Source organism: Fundulus heteroclitus, chromosome 24 (genome assembly GCF_011125445.2).
Source record: "Fundulus heteroclitus isolate FHET01 chromosome 24, MU-UCD_Fhet_4.1, whole genome shotgun sequence".
NCBI lineage: Eukaryota > Metazoa > Chordata > Actinopteri > Cyprinodontiformes > Fundulidae > Fundulus > Fundulus heteroclitus.
The window spans coordinates 12,306,816-12,327,774 of NC_046384.1; the positions used below are offsets into that span (position 1 = coordinate 12,306,816).

General features: G+C 42.1%; 1 protein-coding gene across 1 annotated transcript in view; it reads right to left on the reverse strand.

The window, feature by feature from the left end:
* Positions 1-8,676: 8,676 nt before the first annotated feature.
* The window catches only part of LOC105921467 (semaphorin-5B), a 32,367-nt gene continuing 20,084 nt past the window's right edge, over positions 8,677-20,959 (reverse strand). The window contains exons 10-22 of the mRNA XM_012857191.3: positions 20,252-20,459; positions 19,967-20,174; positions 19,292-19,409; positions 19,026-19,210; positions 18,674-18,817; positions 18,446-18,593; positions 18,002-18,227; positions 16,501-16,722; positions 16,251-16,421; positions 15,987-16,136; positions 15,846-15,881; positions 13,895-14,106; positions 8,677-12,642 (exon numbers count right to left, since the gene is read on the reverse strand). Coding sequence (XP_012712645.2) covers positions 12,481-12,642; positions 13,895-14,106; positions 15,846-15,881; positions 15,987-16,136; positions 16,251-16,421; positions 16,501-16,722; positions 18,002-18,227; positions 18,446-18,593; positions 18,674-18,817; positions 19,026-19,210; positions 19,292-19,409; positions 19,967-20,174; positions 20,252-20,459 — 2,190 coding nt within the window. The 3' untranslated portion in view covers positions 8,677-12,480. The remainder of the gene's footprint in view (positions 12,643-13,894; positions 14,107-15,845; positions 15,882-15,986; positions 16,137-16,250; positions 16,422-16,500; positions 16,723-18,001; positions 18,228-18,445; positions 18,594-18,673; positions 18,818-19,025; positions 19,211-19,291; positions 19,410-19,966; positions 20,175-20,251; positions 20,460-20,959) is intronic.

Here is a 20,959-nt window from a genome sequence, read left to right on the forward strand (position 1 = left end):
CTTTCAGTTCTCCAAAGACCTACACCAAATTTAACGGTAACTCACATACATTGTTTACATTTCAATTGCTGTACTGTGTAATCACTGTTGCACTTTATCCTGTAATTTTATCCCGTAATTTATTTCATTCTGAAATCTACTGCAATTCGCTGAAATTTTCAAGCTGTATGCAAACAAAATTTCGTTCTGTACGCACTCTGTGCATACAAAATGACAAATAAAGTTGTCTAAGTCTAAACACAAAAATAAGTGGAAAAATGTAAATGCATGTACAAGTTTATTTATTTTTTTATCTCCATGCTGTTTTTCTGTCTGCAAGTTGCATCATGCACAATGCTATTGTTGCTCCTTAATTGCTCTTTTTTTAAAGTAACTTTTCAAAAAAGAGTTTTATGGGCACCTGCTAAAATAATATTTCTCACTGCTATTACAATAGAAAGAAATCCGATGGAGCAATCTTCCAGGCGTAGCAGCAATCAATCGTACAAAAAGGAGGGATTATGCATTTTTAGCTCAGACAAAATTTTGGGGGATGGCGATCAACCCCCAAACTTACTGTTTCTCTTTCAAATAGTGTTAAGTAGCTGCATAAGTAGCCATGTGTTTTCTTCAAGTACGCAGCTTATTGGCCAGCACACTTAACAAAAGTGCGCGCAGAGCCACACAAAGGTGGTTTAGAAACGGACCATAGTATTCCCCTCCCCAACATGTAGATCCCTTTCGGCTGGTTTTTAAGCTGAAAACACAAAGTTTACCACTTTAAAACCTCCAAAAAAGGGTCATTTAAAGCATTGAGGGCTTTCTTCATAACTTCAACTAGCATATTTAGCAATAAAACGAAATTTTCTCAAAAATTTAAGGTTTTCCTTTTGTGCTCTGCTGACTTGTTGCTGCTTTCTCTGTGGAGCGTCACAAATGTGCTCATATAGGGCTGGACAATAGGAAAAAAAAAAACATATTGATAAAATGGAAATCATATTGATCGATATCAATAATTAGCAACAAATGCAAAACATATATATCTTAAGTGCAGCCCTGTCTCATATCTATAAACGATGAGGCCCACGATGTGACCCAGTGGTGCTGCAGGAACAACCTCCTGAACCCCAGCCAGACCAAGGAGGTCATGGTGGACTATAGGAGGACCAGGAAGACTGAACACGCTCCTCTCTGACCGGTCTTTCTACTCAGCTGCTCATAAACTTCTATAGAGACACAATTGAAAGCATCTTGTCAGCATGACAGTGGGATATGGGAGCTGTACTGTGCAGGAGAGGAGGTGTGGGTGATGAGGTCAGCACAGGGGATTGTGGGATGCCGTCTGCAAGAGTCCAGAAAAGGGCCAGATATTGCCACAGACCCGACCCACTCAGGGCAATGCACTGTTTTTCTCCACATCCATCAGGTAAATGATTTAGGAACATTAAATCACAAACTAATAGACTCAAACTGCTTCTTTCCCATGCTGTGAGGGCAATCGCTCCCTGCAGCAAGTGAAACAAACCCTCAGCCCAGATCAGTCTGTTACATGTTAACAAACATATTACTGGTTCCAGATTCATTGTATATTTACTTACGCTGTGTCTCACATGCTAATTATTTACACTGCGTCTCACATGCTGATGCCTATTTGCACACTTTTAGCTTCTCAGGGAGTGTTTGTTTGGACAACCCTGCAAATTGCACAGTTTAACCTGAGCATTTACATTTCTCCCCACTCACCATTTGCACATTTACTTCTCCGTCTAATACACTAATGAAATTGCTCAGTATTTTACATCATTCTGTCTTTTTTGACTTGAACATTTCAATCTAACCATGTGCTAAGGACCGTCTGGATGCTTTTAGCTTCTCTGGAAGCGTTGTCTGTACCTTCAGCTTGAACATTATGTCTTGATCTGTGTCTGTGTGTTATATTTGAATTCTGGGCTGGCGTCTCACCAAAATTTTCATTATTGTTACACAATGACAGCAAAGACTCTGAATTCTTATTAAAAATGATTTAAAAGGATGATGCTATGTATGCATTTTCATGTTTTCACAGTGCTCAAGACAATGTCAAGATGTCGTGACACCAAGCTCACCTGGAGACCCTCCCTGACGTCTGTACTGGAGCTGATGTATTTCTCCCCTAAGGGTCAAACAGGTTCTGGAGATGTAATGCTGTTTTATCCACAAATAAAAGTAACATCATAATTTAGTAACACTGTTAATGTTTAGTTTTGTCATTGTGTTTGAATTTTGCAGACCTTCTCCTGTGCTCTTGGTTACTGCTCTCGGCCCACAACTAGCTATCCAGCTCCCTGCTGAGACAAGTAGGACAAACAAACACCTTCACAACCCGTAAACATATTAAACACATGCATATAAGTTCATATTTCTTACAGCTGGAGGCAGAAATCCGTCACTCAACACAAACACAGAAACAACACTTCAACCAATCAAAGCTACGCACATTGTTTTTGATAAAGTACTTTATTCATGTGTAGCTTTATAAGCTGTATGTATTAACATGACTGGGACTATTGTTGGTGAGTTAAGAGTCCAGAACTTCAAAAATCTGATTATCCAAGCCCTCTGTTGGTGGGTCAGTCTACTTTCCTGCCCCTAAGGTAGGACTTTAGGGAAGTCCTAACTCGAGGAGAGTCTTGGGCTGACCCAGAACCCTGGCCTGCAAACCCCAAAGCGAGCTGGGGAGCTTAGTTACGGATGTGGATCTCTGTGAAGTCCAAGATAATGGATGGATGGACGGCTGGATTATGCTGTTTTCATCTTTCAGGGCACTTTAGCTGCTATCTACTGGTAGGACGGAGTGGGGGTAGTCCAGCAGAGAAGCTCTTCCATTACTCTGACGTCGACTCTTGGAGTGGCACTTACCTCCAGTCGCTATTTCTGTAGGGTACCTTGGCGCATACACTCACCTGAACAATACTGCAGCTACACAGCACCAGCTTCCAAATTGTTTGTTCACTTTGCCCTAAATAGCTGCTTCTTTTTTTCATGCAGTCAAGGAGAAACAGACCAGGTCTACTAAGCCCCTCGGTTACTGAACATTGCACAAATCCATTTAGAAAAGGTCCAAAGACGTGAACACGCCAGCACAGATAACTAAGCTAAGTGCAAGCTATATTTTTGGCTCGTACCGGTGAAGCATGTGATGTACAAGTGTCATGGTAGCGGCTAGGCACCTCATATCATCCGCAGAACAAGTGAAAAGGAGCCAATTATCATACAGACTTATGTCTGCACATGTTCAGGCTCACTTTGATCAGACTAATCTCCTAACCAATGTGCGTGGTGGATTATGCAACTTAATCCTTCCAGTTTTAAGTTGCTTTTTTTTCTTGAGCTGGTCAGCTCCTTTGCTGACCTAATCTGTTGCTGGCAGGGAAGAAAAATGTACAAAACTCGATTTTTATCTCAACTGTTGCATCGTTTTGTTTGTGTTGCAGGTAGAGTAGGACTGATTTTGAGTAACCAAAGCGAAGAATCTAATGTTTGCAAGCAAATGAAACCACCTTCCACAGTCTGTTTAATATTTATGGACTCCATGCTCCAGTAAGAAATTCGCTAGATATATAAATTAATAAAGTGCAGGTTGGTTTGTCCATTTGGCGAGCGGGTGGGTTTGTAGTCAGATTAAAGTGCCAGTAGAGCGCCGCTGCTCGCTGAACTGTGGGCCGTAACCGCTGCTGAGCCGCTGTTCGAAGCAGTGACGTGAAAATGAAGCTGTCTGGGGAGGACAGGGTAGTAAAAACTGGGAGTAATTTGAGCATTGCCATCCAGGATCTATTAAAACAGTCTAACGTTTTCTTTTAAGTGAGGGCAGAGAGCCAGGGGGAGTTTGTTTTACAACGATGCACACACTGCTGTGAATCTTCTGCCAGTCAAGTGTTGGTCTTTAGGCAGGAACTGGTTACTGCCACCATGATTAGTTTAAACGGCTAAACTGTCCGCGGAAATACAAACTGGATCAAAACAAGCGTAGCTACCGAGAATGTGTCTGATTGACGTTTCACATGAATTTGACTGCCTCCTACTAGCAATGGTGATTCTTGCCTCTCCTGGTTCCAGCTTTATGCCTTTTAAATGCTCATTTCTGTGTGCCTGTGCATATTCACTTTCATCCAAGTCGTTGGCAACTACATCAGGCTTAAATCGAAGGCAAAAGGACTTTTGCTCACTTTTTGTGAATATGTTTCAACACCAATCCAGGATTTGCCAATTCTGGCACCTCACAGTTGAGCAAGCTGGTGTTTGGGAGCTTTCTTGCTGTTTTTAACCACATGGAGGCTCATCCTCCCTAGTAGTGTTGCAAATCAGATCTAAATAAACAACCTTCTTGCCCGTTTTCTGGGGCTTTGTAGATATGAGTTGTTTACTTTCTTACCTAAGTATCGATTGTGTAATTTCATTGGAATGAGTTTAAATGCCTGGTTATAGATGAAACCACAACTCTCCCCTTACACTGCAAAAACGGAACTAGAAATAAGTAAAATATTCTTTAAAATTAGTGTATTTGTCCTTGATTTGAGCAGATAAATAAGATGCTTTGCCAATGGAATAAATTATTGCACTTAAAATACGAACAATTCATCTCCATCTGCTTATTATAAGTGCAGGATGTCTAATTATCTTATTTTAGGGGTCAAAATACTCATTCCGTTGGCAGATAATCTCATTTACCCGCTCAAATCAAGGATTAAAACATTAACTCTAAGAACATTTTACTTATTTTTAGATCCGTTTTTGCAGTGTAGTTTGGTGTTGGTTTCCATCTTGTGACAAAGATGGCTTCCTGCACCCCTCTTTCAAACATCATCTCTGTAAAAAAAATCTGAACAGCATCGTCATTAAAAGCTTTATGCAGTTGATGTTTGGTTTTACCCATGCAGAGGTCAGAGCAATCGTCGCTGCACTGGACAGCGGACGCAACGCCGCTCGGCTTTGGTTCGGCTGGTCTCTTAAGTTTTTACAGGTTTCACGCATCTAAAATTCTTCCAAGATTCCTACTTTCAGTAAAAAGTTTCACACTGACCCCCCTCCACCCCCAGATTAATCTTCAGAGAGATTTGTGAGAGATCATTACCATGATTATACATGAACTTGAATAAACGTTAAAACAGCTATCAAGCTGCTAGACAGGGTTTCCTACACATCCGTCCTCAAAGTGCTTTTCATCTGAAGGAAGCAACGATCCCGCTGATTACACCCTCAGACCGTTTCTCCCTCACCTTCTGCAGAAAGCGCTTCGATAGTGTCCACGTTCATGTTCCTCTTGTTTGGATAAAGGCTCTTATCCACCAGTCCCTCTTTAGCAGCTTTTTCTACTTCTATAATTCATCAGTTCAGCACGTCTTTCCTGCTCTCACAAAATGTAGACGCACAGTCAAGATGTAGTGCAGGACAAAGAAGACCTGGACCTCCGTGTTTATCCGCGTTCCTCTTCTCTAACACTCAAAATAAATATTCAAGACATCAACAAACAGGAAAGAAGGAAGATGGGTCACTGAATGGGAGCAGCTCGTGACTCTTGTTCGGCCTCTTAGTTTTGAGCTTTCCCCTCCAGACTCTTTCCTCTCTTGCCTTCAGCTCATCGGCTGGATTTTATGTACAAGTCGCTGTCTAAATAAATTCGCTAAATGTTTTCTGACCTTCCAAACTGTATCTGTACCATTTCGCATCTACGAAAGTCACTGTTATTAACATGGCTTTGCCTTCCAGCGTCCTCAGTGCTTAGTGGCACGCCTTGTAACGTCTTTGGTGACTTCCTGCTGTTTAACTGGTTGATGGGTCGGCAGAGGGAGGGGCTCACTGTTATAGATAATGCAAACTTCATCTTAAATACATTAATTCACTATAAAAAGTATCTCATGTGAAGAACTAATGGTGCTACAATTATTAGTGTCCCTGATAATTCTGTCCAGCACAACCTTCTTGGTGAATAAACGTTACCAAACCATTTTTTGTACGTTTGTATCTCGTTTTGTTGTCTCGATTGGAGTGTCTAGGAGTTTTTAATTAACTAATGACTTCCTGTTTCCTTGGGGTAAAGATTTGACAAATGTCCATTTCTTATAGTCCCTCTTCAAAAGGCAAATTTTTACTAGGGGTCCCAATAATTTTGAAGTGAGCTGTACATACCAGTTACTGCATCTCTCACTAAGCAAGAGCGCATCCATAATCCTTAATATCACGTAGTGTAGAAATAAATGACTTAATCTGAGCTTCTATAGATGCACAACGTGCACAGAGAAACATTTAACAGCTTTTTACTTAAATGTATAGAAGTGCTGCACAAGGAGCCTCAGGACTTCACGCTCTCAATGTTTGTCTTTCTGGCTCGAATGTATTACGTTTTAATACATACATTAAATTTTGTGTTTGCTGAAATATTTAAAGTAAGTAAGTAAAAAAAAAAAAAAAGGATTCAAAAATAAATTCAAGTTTTCACTCAGATTTATTTTTCACAGTATACATAATACAAAAATATAGAGTACCAAAAGTTTACAGTGTTGAAAAAAGGCAGTGTTCAGTCAAATTCTCATTACGCAAATGTTTTTGTATTTTTATCAAGGGCAAAAAAACACAAAAAGAAGCTTTATAGGGTTGCTTTAGCATAGCATGAGGAGATCCTGATTTAAACGTGTAACAGATCTCGATGCAAATTAGCGTTTTCTGCTTCTCAGCCCAATACTTGTACTCTCTTTGCCAAATAAATACAACTGTGTAGTCTAAAAAAAACACACCTGCTGTACTAGGCCTGGCAAAAGTATCCACACTCCTTAAAGTTTTCACAGTTTGTCAGATAGCAATCAAAAACTCCAGTAGCAAACACATTAAGGGGAAAATTGTTAGATGATACCAACTTACTGGCCAAACACAACATGGTGGTGGTGGCATCATGCTGTGGGAATTCTTCAGGAGCAATTATATGACAGGTTGAATACTTTTGCAACACTCTCTACTGTATATCTATGAGACCCTCTCATCATTATATGTAGAAGCTCTGATTTGAAGACAATATTGTCAACATGGCACAGAAAAAAAAAACACAATTTCCTGCTAATTGGGATTTAGAAATAGGAGACTACAGAAATAAGATTTGACTCTTAAGAAATCCAAAGCCTCCAGTCTATAGTTTTGTCTGGAGGAAATAAGTAAAAGTTTTGTTTGATATGAGCAGGTATGGTACAAGTTGTGGCTTCTGCTACATCAGCAAGAAGCGAGCAAGATTTGTCACAAATTTAAAAGATAGCACAGTTGCTTTCTGTAATATAATTTCTATGATATTTAGAAAAGATATATCTGGGAAACAAGCATCCTAATTTGGCACTGGGTGCAGAGAAAAGTGAAAACGTGTATAATTGGTACATATTCCAGTTCATTCATTTTGATCAATGAAAGTGCAGCATTTCAACTAAAAGTGCCAAAATGTAAACGTTGAATATCTCCACTTTTATCAGTTTAACAGTTCATGCTTTAGGAAAATTATGTTATAATAGTGCAGAATATTACAACCTTCATACAGGCACAGCACATTGAAAAAGTTTTTACCACATTACAAATATGTTCTTGTTATACTTTAATCTTTTGTTGACTATAGTGGCGGATCTGCCACTAATACCTGTTGATGCAAATGCTCGACATACCAAGGATCGCAGTAGAGGCGCTCTCCGGCAATTTAGCAGTCAGAGTTATGTACAGTTGTCTAATTTACTAATTTTGCAAAAAATATATTTCTCTATTGTTTGATCCATATTAAAAATAACTTATTTTATGTTAGCCTCTTTTTGACTGCATTTTTCGTTTCATTTAATTGTATGTAAATACAAGAAAATCTGCGGAAAATACTCTTTCAGAGCACAGAGTGCAGGAGATATCAGAGTTTTGCTTAAATTTGCATCTGATTCCATTAATTCAAACAATGAATCATCTCTGTCCAAGAGATTGTTTCAAGGGTTGTATCAAAATAATTAAAGAGAGGCAGCACAAAAAAAACAATATTTACAAATGTTACAGAGTAGCTTGAATGTTTTTAGAAGTTTTTTTGTTTGTTTGTTTTCTTTTTTTTTTTTTTTTACTTTGACTTGATTATTTTGATTTGTTTCCATTCAATCTGAGAAACCACAGCTGCTTTGGTCTCTGTTGTAAGAAAATGTTCCAGTCTTGAATGCATCTGAACATCGCGTTTCTTTTTTTCATCAGAGATTTTTCTCAGGACTGGAAACAAGAGACTTTCTCAACCGAATAAATATTCCATGCGTTACAGGTCCAATCAGAAGTTTTCATACACATACAGAGATATAACAAGGATTTAGGGTTTATATGGCCTGTACTTTTGCCAGTTGAAATAGGCCTAAAAACCTAAAACTGCAATATTGAAATTTAATTTGTTTGCATTTATTATAGATTTCCCTTAATGTTCAGTGAAATGTCCTTAACCATGTTGAAGATAAACTATATGCATTATGTTGCCACCAACAAACTACTGGTATCGTTCTAGTGGGATAGTTGATCACTGTTCTGGCCAGATTTGGCAAAGATCCTTTAAAATGGTTGGTTTCCTAGCATGGACCTATGTTTTATGCAGATTTAATACATTTTAAATAGTGCTGAGGGTCCGGGCAATTCTAAAAAGTTCAGTACCAGCCAGCTCATTCCCTCCCAAACTAGAAATGTTTAGACCATGGGATCCAGGCTTTCGGCCTCACATGAAAAGAACTCCAGGAATAACCCAGGAACCACTGCACCTCAGGCCTGGTATGCCCCGGGACCCTCTAAACCCCGGGCTCCAAAAAAAGAAACGCCTGCCCCGACCCTGACACCAGAAACTGCTAGCTTATTCACATGGACCCACCAAAGGTTGATCTGTTTGACAAAAAGTATGTTTGGGAGGAGTCCAGGTTAGCCTTTAAGACAAAGCAACACTGCATCAGCTGCCAAGCATGGTGGTGGCAGCATCATGCTGTGGTTCTTCCTTTGGCAAAGAAGGTGAAAAAATAACCAAATTCTTCGTCTTCACCTCAAATCAACAACTAAACAGAAAGTTGGAGACACTGGGTGCTTGACCATTGCCACAATACCTAATCCACATTTAAACTGGATAAGGCAGGCTAACAGTTTTCAAGGATGGACCCGACCTCAACCCCATCAAAAATGTATGACCTAAGCTTTAAAGCAAGTCTGCTCCCAGAGGAATGTTAAAATATTCAGGCAGAAATGTGCCAGTAGCTTGCTGATGGCTAGAAAAAAAACATGTGGTCAACGTGCAACTTGTCACGGGAAATATACCCAGATAATAAATGGGGTGTTGATATGTATTTGAGCCTGTAAGATCCAATCTAGTTGGTGTTTTTAAACTTAATCGGGATATGTATTTGTCTAATAGTTCTCTTCTGGAAGAAGAACAATTTAAATGCACCATTAACACCCTGAAACTATTATTGAACCCACAATCATGATGCTGTGTATGTAAACTTCTGAGCAGAGCTGTACACAGACCATGACATAACCGGATTTCATTTTATATTTAATTACTCCACATTATTCAACCGCGGCGTCATTAAACACATGTAAGATAATTTACACATTTTGCTGTGGATCATGAAGATTTCTATTTAGTCCTTTTTTACATTGTAGGTTTTACACAAAAATTAAAGCAAGTGAGCCACAGATCTGCATGTAAAAGCATGAATCCATTCAGTGTGCGTGGCTATTATTATTACATGTGCCCCAGCTGGGGTAAAACCAGTCTGTCACTCAGTGGGGTCTCTCGGTATACTGGCCAAAAATGTAAAAAGTCCACATAACTGGTTGACTGTTCATGTTCAGTTGTAGTAAATCCAGGTATGGTGAGTTTCTGCAGGTATTTTATAGCTCTGGAGGTTGAAACCTTCGAACCTGGAGAACAATCAGGTGCCATTGTTCGTTTTCAGAGAGTATGTAAGAAAGCACATCCTCCTTGTTGACTAGAAGGCTGCTGCATTTCTGTTTTGGTTCCAGTGAGCCTCTGTCAACGGTGTCTTTGTGGTTCATGAATCAACCTGACCAAAGGCAGCGCTCTACCTGTGAGGCCAGGACACAAGCTTCTTCCTCTTCTCTTAGATCAGGTAAATTGAAACAAAAATAAAACTATGGGTGCATGTCAATAAACGCGAATACCATCAAAACCTTTAAGTAATGTCATTCAAACAGTGAAACTCATATGTTATATAGACTTATTACACATCTGTCTATTGTCTTTAACCACTTATCCTTTCGGGGGGGTCTTTTTCTAGCGATCACTGGTCGAGAGGCGGGGTACACCCTGGACAGGTCACCAGTCCGTTAAAGAGCAACAGACACACATAGGACAATCATGCATGCACACACATACCTGGGGCGATTTAGAAAGATCCGTTAACCTAAAAGTACGTTCACACCGACCGCAAACAAGGCGAATAGAGCGAGGGATTTACATGTTGACTCTAAGACGTGATCATGGGCATTTTGAGCGATGCGAATGAAGCAAAGCGAAACGGCAAACAGAGTGTTGGATGCGTACTGAGCCCCTAAAGTAAAGTAATAAAAAATAATGATTTAACATTTAAGTAGTAAGTTTAACTATCTGGAATTACCATTATAGATGTCTATAACGTCATTTTGACTTGTCGTAATGTCACTGTGACTAGTTTGAATTTTGATTTACGATGTAGCTACTGTCATTGTGACTAGTCAAAACTAAATTACACATATCTATGATTGCAAACGACACATGAATATAGTTCGAATCTTACTAGGCAAAACTGAATTACTGATATGTTATTAGAGTTTTGACTAGTCAAAATCTAATTATAGATATTTTGAATAAGAGTTTGGATTATGCTAAATTATGTTGCAGATATCAGTAATTAATATCCCGTCTAGCAATTAAATGTTGATTGTATTGCCATAGAACAGCTCCTGCCTCGTCCTGAGACACGCTTCCACTGCCTCGGCAGCACCGGCTTCAGGCATTGCTGAGTCAGCACCTTCATTCAGCGGCTCAGACTGATAAGGCTCTGGGCCGCTGGACTCCACAAAAAGACTCCCTCAACCTCCGGTTACCAGGGGGGTGAAAATCCTCCACCTCAAAAGACTGAACCGTGGAGTAACTACCAACATAACTCAGCTCTCTCTCCATGACTCAACAAGGCGATTCAAGCTAGCTGATGCTTCCCTCCTTATCCATATTTAGACAGTACAATTACGCTGTATTCTTTTGACTATTGGTTAATTTACAGAACAGTAACAGATGGACAGGTGCTCTGCAGCAGGGATAGAGCGCATGTAGTGAGTGTCTCACAGGGTGATCCGTCCCCAAACGCGGGACCGCAGGTCCTCATACTGAGTCATGGACAGACAAAAGCGACCATCATCCAGACGCAGCTATTGGAGCTGGTGATAGTAATCGCCGAACCGGGTGCATCTCTGGAGGCTTTGGTGGACCGAGGGACCCTGGCGGCGTTGTTCAGCTTTCCACATTACATACAACACCGTAACTCGCTCGGTAAAATCGAGGTCTGCCATGGTGAGTTGAACAGACGAGAGGATGAGGCGATCAACGAAAAAATTTAACTTTTTCGCGTTTGGTGTGAACGTACCTTAACAGTCATGTTTTTGTACTGTGGAAGAAAGCCAGGGTACCCAGAGAGAACTTGTGCTCCCAGGACCTTCTTTCTCCGACCCCACTTACACACAGACATATTTTTCCAGACTTAATTTCTGGTAATTTTGGTGATTGTGGCCGACAGCCAATGAAATAATAGAGCCTCAAAGGGGACACAGTGTCCCGTGTCCTACTTGGGCGGCTCCCAAGCCTGGATAAATGCAGAGCGTTGTCAGGAAGGACATCCGGCGTAAAACATTTTCCACATTTACCATTCGAGGCAAGACTGGAATGCATGTACTCTGCAGTACATACACTCAGTACTTGGCCAGGGCTCGTTTTTGCATGAATTACTGCATCAATGCAGGGTGGCCTAAGGATCAGCCTGTGGTTCTGCTGAAGTGTTGGTGAAGCTCTGATTGCTTTAATAGCGACTATGCTTGGTAATCTTCTCAAGGCTGCAGCTATTTGTGTTCTTGTGCACCTTTTTCTGCCAGACGTTTTCCTTCCACTCAACTTTCCATCAATATGCAGTGAAACAGCCCTATGTGAACAGCCACCTCCTTCAGCAGAGGTTTTTGTGGTTCCCCTCCATGAGGAAGATGTCGGACTGGACAACTGTCGAACTTGCACTCTTGTTCACCATTTTTCATAACCTAATATATCTGAATTTGTAACTACTGGTCTTCTGTAATATTCAAGTTTTCAGAGAATCAAATTTAAAAGAAATTCTAAAATAAATGGCGGGATAATATTTTAGATGTGTTACTTTCAGGTTGTTTTGTTGCAGAGGAAGCCGTTCGTAGAGGCGACGAGAAGGAAAATAGGGAATGTTGTTCGTTGGGCTCCTCTCAGCTGTGCATGTAGGACCTGCAGGGGGAGTCGGGATGGAAGTCGTACTTGCTCCCACAGGGAGGGTAGTATGTGGTGGTGAACATGTTGCTGGAGGCCATCGGGGAGGAGAAGTGGTTGCACGTCTCATCGTTCACGTGAAGATTGTTCTTGTTTAGCATCTGCAGCATGAAGAGAGTGTTAAAAAAAAACATTTTACCCCTCACAGATAATTTTTTGTTTTGCTTTTTTGGTCCCAGTTCAATTTTTTTATGTAAATATTGGGGAATGTTAACTGGTGCAGTTGTCAAATTAATTTAATAAAGGAGGAAAACTACATATAAAGCCTGGCGTTTTGTGAAAATACTTTTCACCATCCTTTATATATAATGAACTAACTAAATAATGACATCTTTTAATTTTACCAGCATCACACATGTCTGATTACTCCTGGACCTGTAGAATTAAGAAACCTCTTAAAGAGAAACGGTATGGCATCACAAAGTCGGCTAAAAGATCTCAAAAATCAACCCAGATCTGAAGAAATAATAAAATAAAAAGTAATTGACATCTATCTGCCTGGAAAACGGTACACACAGTTTTAGAGCGTTGTGACTCCCCTGAACCACCTTGGAAGCCATTATCACCAAATCAGGAACCTGGAACAGCGGTGCCCAGTCTACCAAAGATACGTCGACCAAATTATCCAGAAAATTTACAAAAGAGAGTCAAAGTTTACCACTCAATAAAAGTGGAAAAAATGGCATCCATGGGAGAGTTTCAAGGCCAGAACCCCGACTGATCGAAACATTTGGGGAAAGAAGCGGAACTGTTGAAATATCTGGCGTGAAAACAAAAGAGGTTTAGAAGAACAACTGTCAAACATGGTGGTGGTAGAGTAACGATCTGGGCTGCTTTGCTTCTTCAGAACCTGAATTAATTGCTGTAAGTGATGAAAACCAGGAATCACGCCCTCTACCAGAAAACCCTGAAGGATAATGATCTCACGGTTAGTTTGTGATCTGAAGCTTAAGCGCTCATGCAAGTATGAGTCAAATCCGGTTGATAGACTGGGGCTTGACCTTTTCACCGTCTCTTTACGTTTGAAAAGCCCTTTAATTTGCCTGAATTAAAATAATTCTGTAAAAAAGACTTGGCTAAATAAATGTTTTCCTTAGTGATGTAAAACACTCATCACCAGATTTAATAAACTCAAGATGGCAGCTGCTGCCGACAAGGGTGGTGCAACTGCTTATTACGTTTATGGGGCAACTCCTTTTTCACATAGAGGCATGTCGGTTCAGAGAGCTTTTTCCCCCACCTTTTTAGTTTTAGCATCCCCCTAGGTTATTATTGTCTTTTTATTTAAATAGTCTGAGAGATTTGATTGATATTTACGAGCTAAAAACCCAAAGGGAGGGGTTTCTGGCCCACCTTAAACTCCATGGGGATGTACTTCTCGTTCTTTGGCGCGACATTGCCCTGCTTGTTGTACGTCAGGTGGTTGGGCGTGCTGGGGTGGATGACGGCGGACTCTGCCGAGGGTCGGTTCAGGTGGTGGCAGTATGAGTATGCCAGGCCTGAGAGGAGAGCTGCAGCGAAGAAGCTGGCTGAGCCCACTGCCACCAACTGGAACAAGGTAAAGGCTGGAAACAGAGAGGAGGAGGAGGGCGGAAGAAATATAAGAGATTGACTTTAACAGCTCACTGATGAACATTTTTACCCTTAGGGAACCTCTTATTCTGAGGGTTTTGAAACTGGGCTTTGTTTAGGCCTATTAAAGACTAAAAATCAAGTAAACAGGAAGCAATATGTTTGGTTTGTGGGAGTCTATAACGGTACATAGCCACGTTATATGCTTATAAAAAAAGACCAAAGACCGTTTGATCATGGTAAAATAAAGTTAAATATACCTAGCCTCCATCCTGATAGTGTTTTGATGGTCCTTTTTGAGGCTAGAAAGAATCCAGCACTGGTCACGATGAGCAGATATAAACAGACATGGGGTCATCTAGCGACAGTATCCCAGAGCTATCATAATGTTGGTTTGCTTAATTAATAAATCAAAATTAAATAATGCCGGACCACTAACGGTCATACTGTATTCCCAGCCACATTCCAGTCTTTTCCCTCTTGGAATCATTTTTTTTCCCACTGGGTCTTGGACCATTATGCATTGTTTCGCTGGGGGGTGCTAATAGCTGTTAGCCGCTTCCTTGTTCTATCCCGTGCTGCGCATGTGCAGTGTCGTACTTCCGTTATTATAAATATACACAAAGGGCTTTATTTACTAACAAATTGACCAAAAACAAAGCATAAAAAAACAGAATAACAACTAATACCCAGCAGGACGGTTGTATAAAAAATTTCATAAAAACTTTGTATGCAACCAGAGTGAGCTACTGACGTATAAAGAAAAATAAAGTCAAATAATATGGCCGTGCACCTTTAAGGGCCTGACAGAGTTTATTCCTCTTTCCACAATCTCTTTTGGTTGTGCAGAGCCTTGGGTCATTTCTCATTATTTCTTTGGCTCTTATCCTCAGCCACAGAATTTAGATCTGGAGACTTTGGCCATTCTCTTTAGCTTGTTGTCCTGCTAAAGCAACGACGACCCATTTGCAGTTTTCTGGCGTAGGCGACCAGATTTGTATGTAAGACGTTATGTTTTTTTAAAGATTTGATGAGTCCATGTATTCTAGCAATATTCTAGCCTTTGGAACAGAAACAGGCCCTCGGCATCACAGATCCTCCACCACACTTAACAATGAGGGTTCTGCTTATTACACAGAAGTGTTAATCGTGCCAAAACGAGTGGCACAGGTGATTTTTAACGACTATTTCATAATGTGGGATTTTTTTTTTTTTTATTACTTAACATAGACATAAAAATGTTAATCTGTAAGAGAAATTCTACGATTTTGCTGTTTGAATGAAATGAAAAGATAAATTGCTATCAGCCATCAGATATTTTGTAAGCTTATAAAAACATTAACGATGAACACTGATTTCAGCCAACCTAACAGTCATAAATAAATACAAATATTGGTTCAACTATGCTGTATAATGTGGAAAACAATACATGATCGAGTTTCTCAGTAGATGTGTATCTAAAGTGGCTACTGGCATGAAATTTGCACCATCAAGACCACAAGCAATTCATACATATCTAAACATAAGAATATGAAGCAAAAAAAGCGTGGAAAGCTAAAAGAATGAATGATGGAAACATGTCTGTATTTAAACAGCATTCCGGCCGGATTGATCTGATTTGAATGTCGTGTCAACACACTGTAGAAATGTGTGACATGAGAACAACGTTTACATGTCCAACACTTATTGTTCCCCAGTGTACAGCATCGGAGCAAACAGCGTGCTCACTCACTTCCACAGCTCTGGTTCTCCTGCCCGGGTAAAATCACTGAAGACAGAAGGAAAGAGTTAAAAGAAGCAGCACTGATCTCCTGAACCTTTTTATGGAAATTTGCTCCATGAAAGCAGCTTCCTGTTGGAAACGCCTGCTCACCTGGCACCTCGTGCGGCTGGCACTGTCTGGACTGAGTAAGGTTTCCCTGGCAGAGGCCGGCCTCCGCCTGCTGCTCCTCCCCACAGCGACGGCTGCGATGCTGCAGACCCTCGTCGTCACACTCACCCCAGTCTGTCCATTCCCCCCAGCCTGCCATTAAAACAATAACAAAACTTTTTCCCCCTTTTTTTTTAAGCAAAGAGCAAAGAAAGTTGGACATTATTGATCTGTCCCGTCTCATTTTGCGTCGCGTGCGCTGAATACCTTCACAGGGGTGAATATTACAGAGGGCCTCTTCCGTATGCAGGCCGATACAGATGTCCCCTCCGTTTGCAGGGGCCGGGCTGCTGCACGTCCGAGTCCGCTGATAGTGGCCCCCTCCACAGCTGCAGGAACATTGGGACCAGGCAGACCAGCACGACCACGCTCCGCTCACTGCAAAGCACGTGTAGAAGAAACTGCAGATGCGATGTGGTGTGTCGCTTCAACCAGAGGGACTGAAATGCACTTTTACCTGGGCAGGGGTGAGCGTTACAGTCCTGATACTCCACTGGGGATCCGGCACAAGCTGCCAGGTTGGTCCTGCCCTCTGAGGTGGAGCAACTCCGTTTTCTGGTTCTGAAACCCCTGGAGCACTGCTGGGAGCAGCTGGACCACGTTTCCCAGGGTCCCCATCGGGCGCCTAGGGGCTGGGACATAGTTCTGCCACTAGTCCGGACCAAATCTTCAACCAGAGCTAGAAAGCCAGAGAAAATACTTTTATGATCGGTTGTTGAAATTCCAGAACTGTAGATACAATAAACTTCAGGATGCAAAAATCAGACAGGTTCTGGTGAATAAGTCCACAGCTCATAACATCCAAACCCTCTAAGTGCTCCACGAGTTCAAATAAAGGGTCAAAGGCTCCGGTAATTCCTGTCAGACTCAACAGACGCCATGTTATGAAACATTAATTATTGGCGCGCAATATGGGTCAAAGAGAGCAGCCAGAGCTCACACTCAGGCACCCACAATCACAAATAATTTATGTATGAATCTGAAGCCGTTCAGATGCTGTTAAACACACCCAGCTGAAATCTTTAATTCAGGTTCAGACACCCAACGCAGATGCTTTTAATTCAAATCAAAGTGGATCCTAATTTTCCCCATTAGAATTCTTAGTCCTTCCAAATAAAAAATATCAAGAATTCACAGTTCTTTAACCCAGAAATACATCAGCCTTCTATGAATTTATATTATATCACATATTTATACAGAGGTCACCAACGGGGAAGGATGGAGAGAAACAAGAACAGAAGGGAAGATAGGACAAAGTTAAGAGCATACTTAATGAAAGTTGAGAGAAAGGAGGAAGAAAGGAAGAAAGAAGGGGAATAAATAAGGAAGATGGAAAGGTGAAGTTGGGAGAAAAGAAAGTAGGATAAAGGAAATTAAGAAAAAGTGAAGAAGGAAAAAGCAATAAAGGAAAGGATGTGTAGGAAAGAAGAAAGTGAAAGTATAAAAGAAGAAAAGGAGGGGATAAATATTAGAATCAATGAAACAAGAAAGGAACTAAACAAGGAAAGAGGAAACGAAAGAAGGAACAAGGAAAGAAAAGCAAAGGAACAAAAGTAGGAATGAAGGAAACAAGAAAGGAAAGACAGAAAAGAAACAACGTCAGAAGGGACGGAAGGAAAGAAAGAAATCGAAGAAGGTTGGATAGACTGAATCATGGATGGATGCAACATTTGAACAATGGAACAGGGAAAAAGTCTGGAAATACAAATATCTCCATAAATTATTTTACACTTTTCCAGACCTGGAAAATACTCAGATTCCACGTTTTCCCTCAGGAGCTGTAATCTGAGGACCAGCTAGCTTACAAATACAAACTATTGGACTGGCCCTTAGCCTCTGATCACCACAGGCGTCAGATTAAAATATATCCTCCCAGTAATCAAGCTGGGGTGTGAACACAGCTGGTTTTACTGGTAAGTATTCTTCGGAGTGATTTTACAGTCGTGTCGAGTACTCACAGTCAGTCTGGCAAGCTCCAGAGCCATCGTTTGGGCAGAAACGGGTCTCCAGCTTCTTCTTGCCCAGCTGGAGCTGCTGGAGGTCTTGAAGCGGTGCGCGGCAGGTGTACCTGAGCCTCTGCTCCTGCCGTGACCCGTCGTGACTCACGTTGACCGGCATCCAGGGGGTCCAGGGGGTGTTGCGACGAACCTCAGGGCAACTCTCCAGGTTGCAGACTTTGTACTCCTGCAAGACGTTCCACGGGAATCTCAGAATTTGCCGATAGCACTTATGCACAAATAAGTAGCTGCAGTACAAAAAGGTTTACACGGGAGAAAAGTGCAGATTATTTGAATAGATCCCGTTTGGTACTTTTGTTTGTCTCGCACACCCAAAGTGTAGATTTTCTACAGATTTCTACCCACAAGCGCGTTTTACTTCCTTCACTAGAAGCACTTCAGTACCATTGCACATCCGGGGCAGCTGTTCCCGTTCTCACAGGTTCTAGTCCTGGACTGGACCCCTCCACCACATTCGTTGCTGCAGTGAGCCCAGGTCCCCCAAGCTGTCCACAACACAGGCAGGGGGCACGGCTTTTTCTCGTTGCACAGCCTGCAAATATCACAAAGACGTCTCCGCTGTCAGCACTGGCGGCGTTTCTAGCGGCTGCAAAAGCAAAGACCGGTCCTCACCTCTCCTCCCGACTCTGGCCGACGCAGATCCGCCCTCCGTGGCGAGGGGAGGGGTTGTTGCAGGACCGCTGCCTCACCTCAAACCCGATGCCGCAGCTGCTGCTGCACTGACCCCAGGAGGACCAGGGAGTCCAGCCGCCGTTTCTGGGTCGACAGGAGCAGGAAGGGTGACGATTAGCCACTGTGGTTTGGGATGCATGGGGTTAACCCTAACCCTAAGAACCAGCAGCTTTGAAACGTCAGTAGCTCAATGTAAAAGTTGCAGTCAAGGCCGATGTCTCACAGTAAATCCCTATTGATGCCATTCTCTTGACTATTATTAAAATCCTAAACATCTCTGATAATTAACTACCTGGAGCAGTTTGCCACTTGGATGGTCGGACCTGTACATTCGGCGCCTCCACATCTGGCCACCGGTCCATCGCACGAGCGGGAACGACACTTGCAGCTGCTGAAAGTGCCCTCGCCGTCGTCCTGGTTACAAGGCTGCCACGCCGCCCAGGGACCAAAACCACCGTCCTGCGTCAGGTTCCTCACCTCCAGGGGGGTCACAGGAGACTTAGTCACTGGTGTCTTGGCATGCAGGGGGTTAGTAGGACGTCTAGAACATGTTCTTACTGGGCATTCAGTGATGTTCTGGGTCCAGTGGTTCATGTTGGAGCTCCCTTCGATGGTGGTGCAGCGTTTCTGTTCGAGGTCCCATCCACAGTAGGGGTCCCGAGCCTCCAAGCATTCCCTAATGCGGGGACAAAAGTCTCGTCTTTGGTTTTGTAGCTTGCACTCTCTGTTAAACAGGGAACTTAAAGTGTGGGACAGCTGATAAAATGCTAAAACTCCTATTCCGCCCCCTTTACTCTGAAACCACTACATAAATTTCAGCTCCACCAGCTGCCTGAAGACATCTGGTTAATCGTTTTAGCTTTAAACGTCTCACAGAGCCCCTGCTCAGTTCCTCATCTGTAAACAGACAGAGTACGACACATCTGCCAAGCTATCAAGACACGGCCGTTCACCTAAGCTGACAGCCCGAGCAAGGAGAGACATCCCATATAGTAACTCTGGAGGAGCTATTAATGTCTACAGCCAGTGCTACAATGGAAAGGTTTAAATCAAAGCATGTTGACGTTGAGACCCAAATGTAATTGGAAATCCGTGGCAACACCTGATAACTGAGGTTCACAGGAGAACTTTGGTCTATAGACGTGCAAAGCTGGTAGCATATTTGTTTGCAAGGCCCTCTACATATCTGGCTGCTAACCCTGAGTACATGTTTCCAAGGCGGTCGTCTTGTACCGTTCGGCTGTATAGCTGGAGCAGCGTTCCAATGGGATCTTCACCAGTCGGTCGTCCAGCCCCACAAACAGCGACCTGTCCTTGTGCAGGATCTTTAGACTCCTTATCGTTCCCCTTTGCCCCTCTGGGAGGATCCGGAGCTCTTCGAGGTAGCAGCCGTGAAGGCTTTTGTTGGTTGTGGCCAGAGCCTTCAGGATGCTGCCGTACTCTGATTGGATCAGACCAAAACAGATCTAGAAAGTGCTCACTGGTTTTACTCAGGGGGAAAAAATCTCCCTTTCTCACCTGTGCCAATGTACATGACATGGTAGAGAGCATCTCGGCCCTGCACGATGTCCACCACCAGCTTGGAGAAGCGCACGTTGTCCTGGGTGAGCAAAGGGTTGGTGGTGATGGGTTGGACAACGTCGCTCATGAGGAAGAGCCGCTGTGCGTCCTGGAGACTGCGCTCCGTCAGGTTCCCCCCGGGTCCGTCCTCTTCCAGTGTGCCGCACTGATGAGGGCGTCAATAAGACACAAACAGTTAAAACCCTTCTGTAATTCTCCTTTAAACAGTCATACGTGGGAGAGTTTTACTTTTGAATAAGTAAAATCACTACGGCACCACTGTCGAAACCTTCACTGAAATCTCCACTGAGTCCTCAGTCAAATTTTCAGGCCATATTGAGAATATACAGGTACATCTTCCAAAAAAAAACAATATTTTTGTGAAACGTTTTGTCACTCATCTTAGAAGCAAAACCCACATATTGATTCATTACACATGAAATATTTCAAGTCTTTATTTTTACTTTAATCTTTATTGTTATGGCTTCCACTCAACTTCCTATGAATGGGCTGGAACTTTTAACACAATTTTGTGATTTTCTGAGACTTAATTTTTCATTCGTATATGTGATTTTTGTAATACGAGTTTTATCGTGTGTGTTTTGCTGCTGTGCGTGACAAACAATAGCTTGATAAAAAATTTGTGTTGCGGCGATGCCATTTTTT